The sequence below is a fragment of the Daphnia magna genome, linkage group LG2 (genome assembly GCF_020631705.1).
Source record: "Daphnia magna isolate NIES linkage group LG2, ASM2063170v1.1, whole genome shotgun sequence".
In the NCBI taxonomy this organism is placed as follows: domain Eukaryota; kingdom Metazoa; phylum Arthropoda; class Branchiopoda; order Diplostraca; family Daphniidae; genus Daphnia; species Daphnia magna.
In genome coordinates this window covers 15696616-15709094 of record NC_059183.1, presented here as the reverse complement: position 1 = coordinate 15709094, position 12479 = coordinate 15696616, and the positions used below count along the sequence as shown (strand labels likewise).

General features: G+C 39.1%; 1 protein-coding gene across 1 annotated transcript; it reads right to left on the bottom strand.

Moving 5' to 3' along the window:
* Positions 1-2461: 2461 nt before the first annotated feature.
* LOC116917804 (transforming growth factor beta receptor type 3) lies at positions 2462-11989 on the bottom strand. Its single transcript, XM_045169283.1, has 13 exons — positions 11943-11989; positions 11292-11469; positions 10918-11219; positions 10350-10777; positions 9821-9952; positions 9277-9524; positions 9014-9193; positions 8768-8933; positions 8527-8690; positions 8342-8440; positions 8134-8272; positions 7852-8046; positions 2462-7714 (listed from the first exon to the last, which is right to left on the bottom strand). The coding sequence occupies exons 1-13, from the start codon at positions 11987-11989 to the stop codon at positions 7359-7361; spliced, it is 2634 nt and encodes an 877-aa protein (XP_045025218.1). The 3' UTR covers positions 2462-7358.
* Between the last annotated feature and the right edge of the window lie 490 nt (positions 11990-12479).

Here is a 12479-nt window from a genome sequence, read left to right as displayed (position 1 = left end):
AGGTTAGCTTTACTCGAATTCCAATTCAATTTTTGAGCCCAAATTTTTGTAATATCAAGTTTGTTTTTATGTTGAGCCTATAGTTTTTGAAATAAACGTAAAAAACGATAAACGAATTTGGGGCACTACTACAGGCATTTTTCTTCCGTTTATTTTAAAAATGGCTAGTTTGACCCAAAAACGAATGCTTTTTTCGGAATGAACGTTCAATTTTGATTTATACTGTGTCATTTTTGTCGAATTCCAAGAGTTGTCATTTTTGGCCGATTTTGACAAAAGGGGATAGCCCTTTTTTTTTTTTTTTTTAAATTTTAAATTTAAAAAAAAGACATGATTTATTCAAAATGAAGAGAATCATGAAACAAGGTTATTTGCAGGACTAATTTGAAATTTAGTAAAACGGAGATAAACTTCCAAGCACTTTTCTTCGGTAAATTTCAAAAATTACTAAGCCGACAAGAAAACTAATAATATAGACAAAATCAGCGTTCAATTTTGTGTATAATATAGAGTTTTTATGGAATTCCAAGACATGTCCGTTTTGCAGATTTTGACAAAAATGGGAAGGCTATACCCTTCCCACTTTTTCATTTTTGGCTTAAATTTAGATTTGATTTAAAATACATGGTTCTGATTCAAAATTGAACGAAAATCACAAAAATCTAGTTTATTTTTACATTGGGCTTATAGTTTTTCAAATAAATGGGAGAAAATGGATGATAGATGCTGGCGCATCAGCAGGTCGTTGGTTCTATTTATTTAAAAAACGGCTGGTTTGACGAGAAAACAGACATATTTCCTGAAATCAGCGTTTAATTTAGGTTATAGCAGGTTATGTTTAATCAAATTTAAGGTCAAATATTACAAGATGGAATTTTTATACCGGACTTAATCGTGAATTGAGCCCGACAAAATAAGCCAGACTTTTTCGCCCATTTATTGACGAATTTTTTCTAACCTAAGTAATTTAAATAAATACATGAATAAATACATTGGGACTTCTAGTTTTTTAGTTACAATTTAAAAGGTGATTGCGCTACAACCGCTAATAGCCTAGAACTATTGCGTTTTATTTAGGGAACAGCATAATAAATGGGAAAAATAATACGGCAGCCGAAATTAGTGTTGAATTTTGAGTAAAAACTGTGATTTTTATTGAATTCCAAGAGTTGGCATTTTTGTGGATTTTGGGGGGGGGCTTTCCTTTTTCTTTTTGGATAAATTTTATATTCAAAACAGATTTATTCAAAATTAAAAGACAATCACAAAAATCAAGTTAATTTTTACGTTAGGCTTATAATTTTTTTAATAAATGGAAAAACCGATGATAATCTAAATGCGACAGCAGCGCGTTCGTTCCATTTATTACAAAAACGGCTGGTTTATCGAGAAAACTATTAACTTAATCGAAATCAATGTTTAATTTTGATTATGCCCTGTGATTTTCGTGGAATTCCAAGAGATGTCGTTTTTTGAAGATTTTGACGAAAGTGAGAAGGCTATACCCTTCCCACTTTTTCATTTTTGGACAAATTTTAGATTTCCTTGAAAACACATTATTTTTATTCAAAAATTGAACGACAATCACAAAAATAAAGTTTATTTTTAAGACGGACTTGTAGTTTTTTTAGTAAAAGTAGAAAACAATGATATTGGCTGGCGCGCCAGCAGCGCGTTCGTTCCTATTTACACACAGCTCGATTGACGAGAAAACAAATATTTTATCCCGGAAATCAGCCTTTAATTTGGTTACAACAGGTTGGTTTTGCTCGCATTTCAAGTCAATTTTTAAGCCAGATATTTTACACAAACAGTTGGGCTTAAAAGTCGGGCTCGATTTTTGCTGGAGGGGCTGTGGAGTATTACATCATTGGTCAGAAAAGAGCTCAGGCATCACAGTCAAATTTCGAAAAGACATATGTATATTTTTGGCAAATACAAATGTTTTGAATGTCTGATTATTTAAAGCTTCGCCCCTCATTATCAGTGTTCGGGAACTATCTCTCCTCGACCATCAATGCGTATTTTATATTGGATAACTTCCACAAATATGATCAATACAAAAAAATAAAACCACTCTTTCCTATTTAAATCTTAATAAAAACTAAGAATTATTATACTACGAGGGATGTGCGTCGTTTTAAGCAAGCAAAGAAATTCAACTAACTTGCTGACATTCCCACTCGATAATTTCTCTCTAAAACTTATTCAACACATTATAAACGTGAAAAAATTCAACAAAATTAAGAACTATTCTCAATCATTCTTGATGTGTCACAGAATAGAGAAGAACACGTTAAGAGGTACTCTTTTGTCCAATATTATATTATTGCTTGGTATTATTCCAGTATAGGTACCGGCAGCCATGCAAAGCCAAGATCTCGATGCTACAGCAGTTTTCTTCCAAATAACAATTACAAACGATGGCCTGCCAATGAAAAATACAAGACACAATCAAATATTCCGAATACAAAGATATAGTGTATTTTTATTTGTACTGCATGATGTATATAGGCTTAAACGACTGCAAATTGTACAAGTCATCTCCCTCTTTGTTCTTTTTTTTTGTGTGTTTTGTTTGTAATAAGAGGTTGATTTTGGGTTATTACACGTACAGATTGGGATTTGCAGACAGGGCCTCTACGATATCTAAGCAAAAAATAATGTTTTTCTCGAAAATTGTAATCAGGTTGCGGAGAAAGTGGAAAAAAAAAAAAAAGACATACAACATTAAACAAAGTTGGAGCATACTGGTTTTCTTATATCCGGATAGGTTTCTCGAAAGATGAATAATGAATGAAAGGAGGATACAAATCGAGGACCACATAAGAAAGAAATACAACACGGACCACTTATTGGAGGGGCAAAAAGACACTGCACAACACGAGGGGTAATGCTTTAGTGATGGGATGCGCGCGCGCTCGATGGAAGGATAGAGTGTCAGGTCAGATAAATTCTTATGGCGGAGGTGGTGCTCTTTTTTCTTTATTTAAATTTATTTTTCGAATTGAATATATGGAAATGAGCAGAGGTATATAACTCTAGAGGAAAAAAAAGCGGATCCAAACTATTTGTCGGAAATTTTGTTTTTCGACGGAACTGAATCGAGGGACAGATGGGAGTTAATACGTTGATTCAAACCGCGATTGTTTGAAACGGGGGAAAAAAGCACGAAACGATAATACGCGGGGAAAACAAATTTTTCATCCAACAATTTTCATTCGCGTTGACGATTTACAAACATTACATGTCTTGATTGCTATTACTCTATTGTAAAAAAGAACCCGTATGTGATGCGTTGCAATCAATTAGTAGCAAAATAGGATGAGGGTAGGTAGATGTGTCTGTAAGGTGTACGACGACCTGCATTACATTAATAATAATTTGATGTAAAAAAAAAACCCTTTTGTAGGTTCTCTTGTTTTTCTAATTCGAAATAATGGGAACGATAAATGCACAAATTGCGCTCAAAGGTGAGAAATTGTGACAGGTTCAAGAAAACAATAAATAATCGGGACAAACAGATTTTTGTTATCCCCCATAGACGAGGTTATTCTAGTAGAATCGACGTTTTCTTTTTAAACGATAAATCATCTAAAAACTAATTGAATCTATTTCTACTGCGAATATACGACAACATTTCTTTTTACGAGGTAATAATCATTTCTTTTCACGCAGAAGAAAAAAAAACAAAACAAAAACTAAACGGACAGAAAGCACGAAATCTTATTGTACTACGCGTATTTATTAATTTATGCCCAACGGGGGGGAATATATAGACCGAAAAATAAAAAATGTTCGAGGTACTTAAGCATATGGGTTAGGTTTCTTCTTTTGTTTTTCCTGCTTATTCAAATGAAGAGAGAAAAGTTGGATAAATGAATATGGAAGAGGAAGAAGAAGAAGAAGAAAATAAAAACAGAATTACTTTTGCCCACCACTGGAAGCTTCGGGGGAAAAGAAGGGGGACTCCCTACGACGAAGAAACAGCTTGTTCTTTTTAATAATAATTAAAAAAAAACACTAAACTTTAATTCTTATTTCTTCTCTGTGAAAAAAAAACAAAACAAACAAATAACTTTTGGCTAACGAAAGAAAAGAAAAAAAGGAAAAGATGAAATTGAATGTTTCTTTTTTTTTTTTCGATAAATAGGATGAATGCGACGATATTGAGGTAGACGTAGTTTCATTCCCATATTTTTTTTTGTTTAGATCAACCAACAAAAATGGAGAAAAAAAAAAGCGAAAACTCCTGGGGCGGGCTGATGGCCCTGTCCGCTGCATCCACTTGGGTAGATATTTGAAAGAGGTAGAAAAGAGAGAAGTAAAAAACAAAACAATACTAAAGAACAGGAACAAAAAAAAAAAAATCTAATATTTGAAAGAGAAGGCGACTGAAAAATTGGAGGGATGCTCGGCAAAGAAAGATAACGAAACGTAGGAAAAAGTAAACGGGATTGAAAAGTCTTTCTCGACATACGTCGTCCTAGCCAAGAAAAACGTCTCTAGGGTCATCATCATTGACGTCGAAAGTCAGCGTCACTGAAGAGACATTTCATGTTCCTCTCCAACTTTTTATCGTTTATTTCCTTCGGGACTCACGTTAAATGAAGGATTTCGAATTAAAGAAAAAGAAATTATTTCTCCGAGTGAAAAGAATCGCAAAAAAAAATTTAAAAAATGGAGACAGAATAAAGAATTCCTCGTAAAGATGGAGACGTAGAAGACGGGGGGTGAGGCTCACTCGGTAACCGAAAATATATAAAAAAAACGAAAACGATCTAGCGAAAACAGAGAGAGCGAGAGTGGGTGGGTGGTAGTCTTGTTTTGTGACACGGTACACGCAAGAGTCTAATCTATTGATGGATGTGTCTATGTACTTTACTTACAGCACAGAATTAAGAGGCAAGCGGAGCTGAGGGGGGAGATTGCAGAGAGAGAAAAACAAAAGCAGTTTTTTCTTTTTCTTTTCCTTATTTAAAAAAAAAGGTACTTTCTAGAAGTAGCAGGATGTGTATATATATATATTTTCTTTTCCGTGTATAAAATAGGCCCGAGACAGTTTCTAGTTGAGCCGGACAGAGGCCTGGACGGCAGTACATTTTATTTTTTATTTTTTATTTTTGTTTCCTTTGAGAAAAAGGCTGCCATTTTTTTTTTTTATTATTTGCAAAATATAAATATATATATAAATATGCATCCTTGGGTTGTACTTTTTGTTGGATGTCAAAAATTGATTCGTAGCGCAATGTTTGATTTTTACGGTTCATCGAAACGGGGAGAAGCTCTCCAAAACGGGGAAGAAGACCAACTATCGTAAGGATATTTAAGTGTCCACGTGGAAAATGTTTGGACGAGAAAAAAACACGGAGAAAAGAAAAAAAGAAATGCTGCGTTTTTTTTAGAGACGAGGAAAAGAAACTGTGATCGATATCGTCATCTGTTAAATGAAGAGACCCTCAAAAAGATTTTGTTTGTTGTGTTTCTTTTTCTTTTTCTTTCTCGATCGAATGAGGACGAAAGAAATCAACTACTGAATGGAGTGGAGGGAGGGATAGCGGATATAATTTACAGCCTGGTCGGAATTTTTTTAAAAATGTAGACTCTCTCTTTGATTTAGTCAATCAGCGAGGGGATTTCCACTATCCAATTCTAAAAGAGAATCGCGAGACACACACGCACACCAATATGAGTTCTTCTACCCTGTTTACACGAGCAAATGTTGGCATCGTCAGCAAACTCATCGAACAATCGAAACAAAACAAAATTATTTTCTCATTCATACCCGAGCGTTTCTAATCAAAATTCGTTTCACACTCGATCTCTCACAAGCCAAAGCGACGAAGAAAGAGAAAAAAAAGCTGCAAATGTAAAAAATCAAACAAACAAACAGAAGTAAACGAAAAGGAAAATGGGCATTTCCTTTATGTCAAGTGAATTTGCTGTTTGCTATTGAAATATTCTGTTGTTTGCTTGTTTTTGTACTGATTCAAAACCCGTCTCAATGAAAAATGGCATCCACGCAAAAGAAAGAACAGGTAAACGTCGACAATTATCCCCATCCACAAGCCAAAGACGAATCGCTATTTCTCTTTGAAAGAGGAAAGCAAACGAAATCATTCAATAACGATCAAAAATACGGCGAAAAATAATGTTGTCATATCGGAAGGGTAGTAGAAGCGAACCAGTGATTGACGGGCAAAAAATAAAAAAAAAAAAAAAAACTTGGTGGGGCAAAATGGGAAATGAGTAGGTAATTGTGATATGAAAAAAAGAAAAAGACTGGGTTAAATCTAGATTTGATCGATGTGCCACTTTAACGAGAAGAGATCAACAATAATTGGATGAAAAAAAGGATTAAAGATCATCGTTTCTCTTCTGCTATAAGCGACTCATTTCGGAGACCCACGACAGCGCGGTTGTTATATACTGAGCGATTGAATAATAATTAAGAAATGATGAAAAAGATTATTCAGCAATGAACTGAACAGCGAGGAAAAAAAAGGGAGGGGGGGCAATTAGAGCTTGAACCCGAATCACTTTGTACATTGTGAACGGGATCACGTTCTTCCTGAGACGAGTGTTCCAGCGCGAGGCTTTTTTTTTTTTTTTTGAATTATTTGTTTGTTTGTTTTTTTGTTGTTGTTTTGTTTTAGGCCGAAACGGTCGAGTAATAAAGGAGAAAAAAATCCCGACCGGAATGATGGAAGGTCACGAGTCTTGATGCGCGGGACCATAGTGGGACAGAGAGGTAGTTACGAACTGTGATAACAAAAACTACAACTGCTACTGAATTAAAAAATAAAACAAAACAAAAATAGACCCCCCTTATTCAAAAAAGGCAATGATAATACAGCAATAAGGAAACTAGTAAATAATAAACGGTTTGAGGTGGTGAGCGAGGAGTTCTTTCAGAGAGTATAGATAAAGAGAGAGAGAGAAAGAGAGATTAAGGTGTTGTGTGAATTTCTGTTTGTTTTGTACACCAGTCGACGATGGAGTGCAATCGGAGGTAGAATGGGATCGGAGGGCGCGCACGCAAATACGACATGAAAAAATATTTGAATATATAATTAATGATTATTTGTTTGAAAAGTGGGGAACGAGGGATCGTCGGAGGAGGTATGTAAAGATAAGAAGAAAAAAAAGGGGAAAAAAAAAATACGGCGGCATAAAGGATGGAGGAAAAAGCCCTGAGAACGGTGCGTGTGTTGTATGTGGCAGAGAGTAATCCACTAAGCGGAATAAAAAAAAAATAAAAATAAAATTCCGGCTACGGATTTATCTCAGGATAAGAGGGAGACTCTTTTTGCATAGCGATTTCGACGCCAAGCCTTACGGTTCCCTCCTACACCAACTCAACGAGCAGATGTCACATTCATGGGCGTCTGCGAATTGGGTGTAGGGGACGAATCCTCACGACTACACTGACTCCCACTACTGTTCGACTGCGACGATGAAACGTCATAATCGTACGTGAATTGATGCTGCAATTGCTGCGGTTGCTTGTCCATCGAGTCACTGGCTGGTTGGGCAGCAATCAGCTGTTGCTGTTGCTGCTGGGTTCCAATTGGAACCTGTTGCAACGACGTACGATGATGGTCCACGCCAGAGCGGGGCCGAATCATGGGCGAACACTTGGCTCCGATCGCCTGGCAACGGTTGTTACTTCGACTCGACCGAGTCTTCCGGTTCATAACTCGCCGATACGGATCTGTTGTTCAAGAAAAAGCAATCGTCTTTTTTTAAGCTTCGCTACACAAGAAATAATAGAAAATACAAAAGAAAAAAAAAGAAAAAAGGGAAAAGAAAACTTGATTTAGTCAGCTGTGAATTGAGATCTGTGTGTACCTGTTCTCATGTGGATGCACCACAGAATGGCAGTCAATCCGACTCCGATGACAAACGAGGCCAGGGCGATGCCCACCGTTACTTCAGTTGAAACGCCCACGAGAATCACTTGCTGCGTGCCGGCCACTCCGTTGTTCTGACCAGACGTGACGAGCGAACCGGGCGATGTTGTTACGTCTCCAGACGCACCGATTTCTAATTTTTATTAGAAAATCACATAACAATTGAGGCACATGAAAAAGGCTCAGCTTCTTATATTTCTTTTGACATTTGTGTACGTACTGTTCTGCTGCGCAAAAGTGGCTTTGGCGACCATACGAAGAGGTCCGCGGACCAGGATTTGCTGCGCTGTTGATACTGATTCGTCCAGAAAAGGTTTTAATACATGGCGTCCGCTACAGTATTGGGATGGATCGATACACTGGACACGCAGCCAAATAAATTTAGTAAATAATCATCGGAAAAACAAAACAAAAAGTTCCATTTATACCATTTTCAGGTTGCCCTGCACTTTGCTGGGTTGGTTCGAGCAAAGGCCCAATTTGCAGTGAATGTAAAGCTGTCCTAAATCAGCGTAATCCTTGGAAACCTGTTTATTTTTAATTTATTTTTTTCAAAATGCAAAGCTTTAAACATTCGTACAAAAAAACACATAAAAAATGATTGCCAACTTACGTGGAAACTGAAACCTCCATCCGTGTCACCTCGTTCAATTTGACGCATTTGGACAGACAAATCGGCTGGGCAAGTATTACGGATGAGAATCAACCGAGGTGGTTGTTCACTGTCGGAGCTGTTGGACACCCAGCATTTCTCCGTCACGATTTGAATGTAAGACACTGGAACGCCAATCAAAGACGTGACGGGGTTGAAACATAATTAAGTAAAAAATGGTAGCTTTTTATGATGCACGTACCTCCGTCGATCCATGTACGGACGTGCAGGGTTTCATCAAAGACCACTTCGGCTTTGCTGGCCTCATTCATAGGTCCAGTGACAACCGGAACAGTCCACTCCTTGTTGCGATGGATCTCCATATGGTAAAGGTCCGTCTGGCCCACTGGCAAATCCACATCGGTATCCTTTTAAACGCAATAAATTTCAACATAAAAAGATCATCAACAAATGATTCCACAAAATGCAACATTTTTCAGATCAGTACCATGACGTTGTCGTCATCCAACTTGTCACCGAATCCAACAGGGAAATTGGGCTCTGAATGACACTGGATTGGAATGGTCACCTGACGGGCAGCAGATGATGGATATCCATCCACTCCAGAGCCTTCGAAATCTTCATCGTCGTTCTGTTGTGGCTGGACAGCCCGCAATTGGATATGAACCTGTTGAGCAAAAAAAATCAAATCAAATAATTACATGAACGGAATGGGTAAACGGATACGTGCTGCAAAGTTTTGAGTTTTACCGCATTCGAGTAGGTGGTCAGTTTTCCATCGATGCGTGACGTGCTGCCACAGGACGTGACGTGGGTCCTGACCATCCAATGGGTCGCATTACGTTTCCCTGAGCAGCCACGGTCGTTAAGAAAGAGTCCGTTAACGCCCAACGCTTCAGCCATGTTCCTGGGCAGGGCGGCTGTCAAATAATTCGATCCGCATTGGATCCGTACAGACTGTTGCAATGTCCAGGCCACACTCCGCTGCGTTCCGGTACCTATTTGAAAATAACAAAAATGGGCTTCAGTTGGTGTAGGTAAAACACGATTTAAGCGGTGCATTAGCATAATTTGAAAAAATAAACAAAACACTGGCCACTTTATAGCTAACGCCCTCCGCCCTTCAACGATAAAAAAAAAAGGTCATGATAACGTCGTCAAACGAATAATGGACATTTCGATATCGTACAGCCACATCAAACGAAAAAACGAAAAAAAAAAGTGGGCTGAATCATTGCTGTTCATGTTCAATTGTTATTTGTTACATCCTCCATAAAACTGCATTTTTATGTACCTCGATTGGGCGTGTTCTGTTGGCTGTAGCCTACACTGCCACTGCGACCCAAACTACGTAAGGCCATCTCCGTAGATGGCGAACTGTGGCTAGCTGCTCCGTTTAGGTTCTCGACTTGTTGTTTGGCCACATCTTCAGTGAGTTCAAGACAGGAATACAACAGGGCGGATTCCATGAAAAATGAAGAAACAAAAAATTCACGTTAATTACAAGAAAATTCGTTCAGTTTTTGAGTTACTCAAAATATGTTTTCTTTCTTTCTTTCTTAACTGCGCATTCAATCTTTCCCTTCACATCCCACAGAGGAGAGGAGAGAAGGGAAGAAGGGGGGGGGAGGAAAGACGTTTTAATTAGCTCTGACTTGTCAGGCGTCATGATGGACGAGAAGCAGCTGTTTTCCAGCGAATTGAGCAGATAGGAAAAAAAAGTGAAGATGGGAGACTTGATGAGGGGAGACGAGAAGAAAGAAGAAGATAGGACGGACGGATGAGAGGGAAACGACAACTACAAATGGACGACATTCTCTTACTCGACGATGGAAGGCGGAGTTGCTGCTGCTGTTTTCTGCCAATAACAATTTCGATGCTATTGGCGGCCAGCGGCGCTTTGACATAGGAGACGGGCGGTCCGAGATCGGCCGTCACTTTCACGATTAAAAGGGCGAAATCTTCGGGTAGATTTTGATTGCTGCGCACGTCAGCCAGTTGCCGGGCGGAAAGGCCGCCAACATCCACCTGGTGTTCTGCCAGGATTAGGAGCGAACCGGACAAGACGGGAGCGGACGAGATGGTCCAACGGACAGGTTGAACCGATTTGAGAACGAGTGCCACGTTGCGTGGCTGAGTCATCTCCTCGTCCGCCCATCCACTAGCCGCTAAGTGAATGTGCACGCTGCTCTTGTTTTTATTCTTAGCCTCTTCTGCTTGGCCGTTATCCAAATCAATCACGTGAACGTCCCTGTTGGTTGGGGGGAAAAAGGCAAAAACAAATTAAGGCTCACTGCCTTCCTGACGACTGTAGCAGCAACAACAACAACAACAAAGCAAAGTCATCACAAAAAAAAAAAAAGGAAATTCTACTTTAACGGGTCACCGTACTTTGGATAGCTGCCCGCTTGTTCCGTATGGAAACAGCCTTCCACCGATTGTGGCTCCATTCGACTTGCTTGCAAGACGGGACTTGTATTGGTTGTCTCGTAGTCGCACAGGGAGGCGTCAGATCCGGCGGCCAGAGTCAAACGAAGTCGTAGTTGACTACCACCAGCATCCACTTGACTGAACGAGTGGAGAGCTTTGAAGCGGCGTTCGATGAAACGCAGCAGAGCATTCCGGCCCTCCTTCGGACGGTTGGTAACGCTTGCTTTCAATTCAGACAGATCCAGCACGGAATTACCGGTCACCTGTGCATGACAAACAAACAAAAAAACGTTAATGAGGCATTACGCAATCATTATGATTCATTCACAACTTACAATTATTGTGCTTTCTTGCGAGTTAGAATCGACGCTTCTGCCGACGAGCCGAACCGTCCATTTCACATTTGTGTCAGCATCGAGAATGAGGGCTAAGCGCGCATTGGCCGGCTTGTCCGTCCCGTTCACCTCCAACAGAACCGAGTTTCCAGCATTCGTCAAGTCGTATGAGGTGGACCTACACAAGATGTTTTTTGTTTTTAATAATTATTATTATTATTATTGTTTAAGCAATCGGCGAATGTGACACGTTACGATAAAACCTTTTCTTATTTGAATTGTTATAAACGTCGATTGTTTCGGTGGGGAAAATGGAGGGCGCGAAGGGGGGAAGCATAGCATGAAGTGCTGCCAGTTGGCACTAGATGGCGTTTGTGATGTGTTTGGCTTCTACGATTCACCGCCGAAGATTATTACTATTTACACTCCTATTCATATCTTACCACTACTACTACTACGTCTACTACTACTACTACTACCGTTAACATTATAGCCATGTCCTGAAAACAAGAAGAAAAAAAAAAAATCTAATTACATTGATGCCCCGTACTCCCTCCTTTTTCCCCTCGCCGATTATAGTGTCTTTCTCAAACCGCATCATTACGGTAAAAGGTGACAAGTCCATATATTACTATTTTCCAGGAAAACTACGCAGTAGTAGTAGTACTGCTACTACTACTACTGCTGGCCAATCTCATTATTTTCCAAGCCATGGCAACATCATTTGGCTTCCTCAAACACACACATTCCCAAACGAGATTTCGCTGTCCTAAGACGTAATTATCGACAAACGACAGGTTTCCATGACCTCCCCATCCGCCTCTTTCGTCTTCACGTGTATGTCGAAACTGAAAAAAAAGGGTGACTGTTTAAAGAAGTTACATTGTATATAATCAATACGAAAACGGCAGACCAAACCTCCCTTTTTTTCGCCCCCATTTCTAAGGTGATAACAATTCTCTTGAAAAAGAAAAGAAACAAAAAAATGTGGTGTAATTTTTCTTTTCAAAGAATTTTTTCTATGAAAGATCGAAGGCGAGGTTGTGTTAATCTGTTAACGTGAAGCCGGCGCACGTTCGTGGAACGAGAAAAAAATAAAATACAAACGACTAAGGCGCGACCTCCCAGAATTCAAACAGCTGACGCCATACGTATACGAGCGCGACACACACACACACACACACGGCC

Excerpts from the sequence above, each read along its gene's own strand:
- LOC116917804 (XM_045169283.1), bottom strand. The coding sequence starts at position 11,989 with ATGAGATTGGCCAGCAGTAGTAGTAGTAGCAGTACTACTACTACTGC. Across the intron at positions 9,525-9,820 it reads ACAGAACACGCCCAATCGAG|GTACCGGAACGCAGCGGAGT; the intron begins GTACATAAAAAT and ends ATTTTCAAATAG. Across the intron at positions 8,934-9,013 it reads TGGATGACGACAACGTCATG|GATACCGATGTGGATTTGCC; the intron begins GTACTGATCTGA and ends TGCGTTTAAAAG.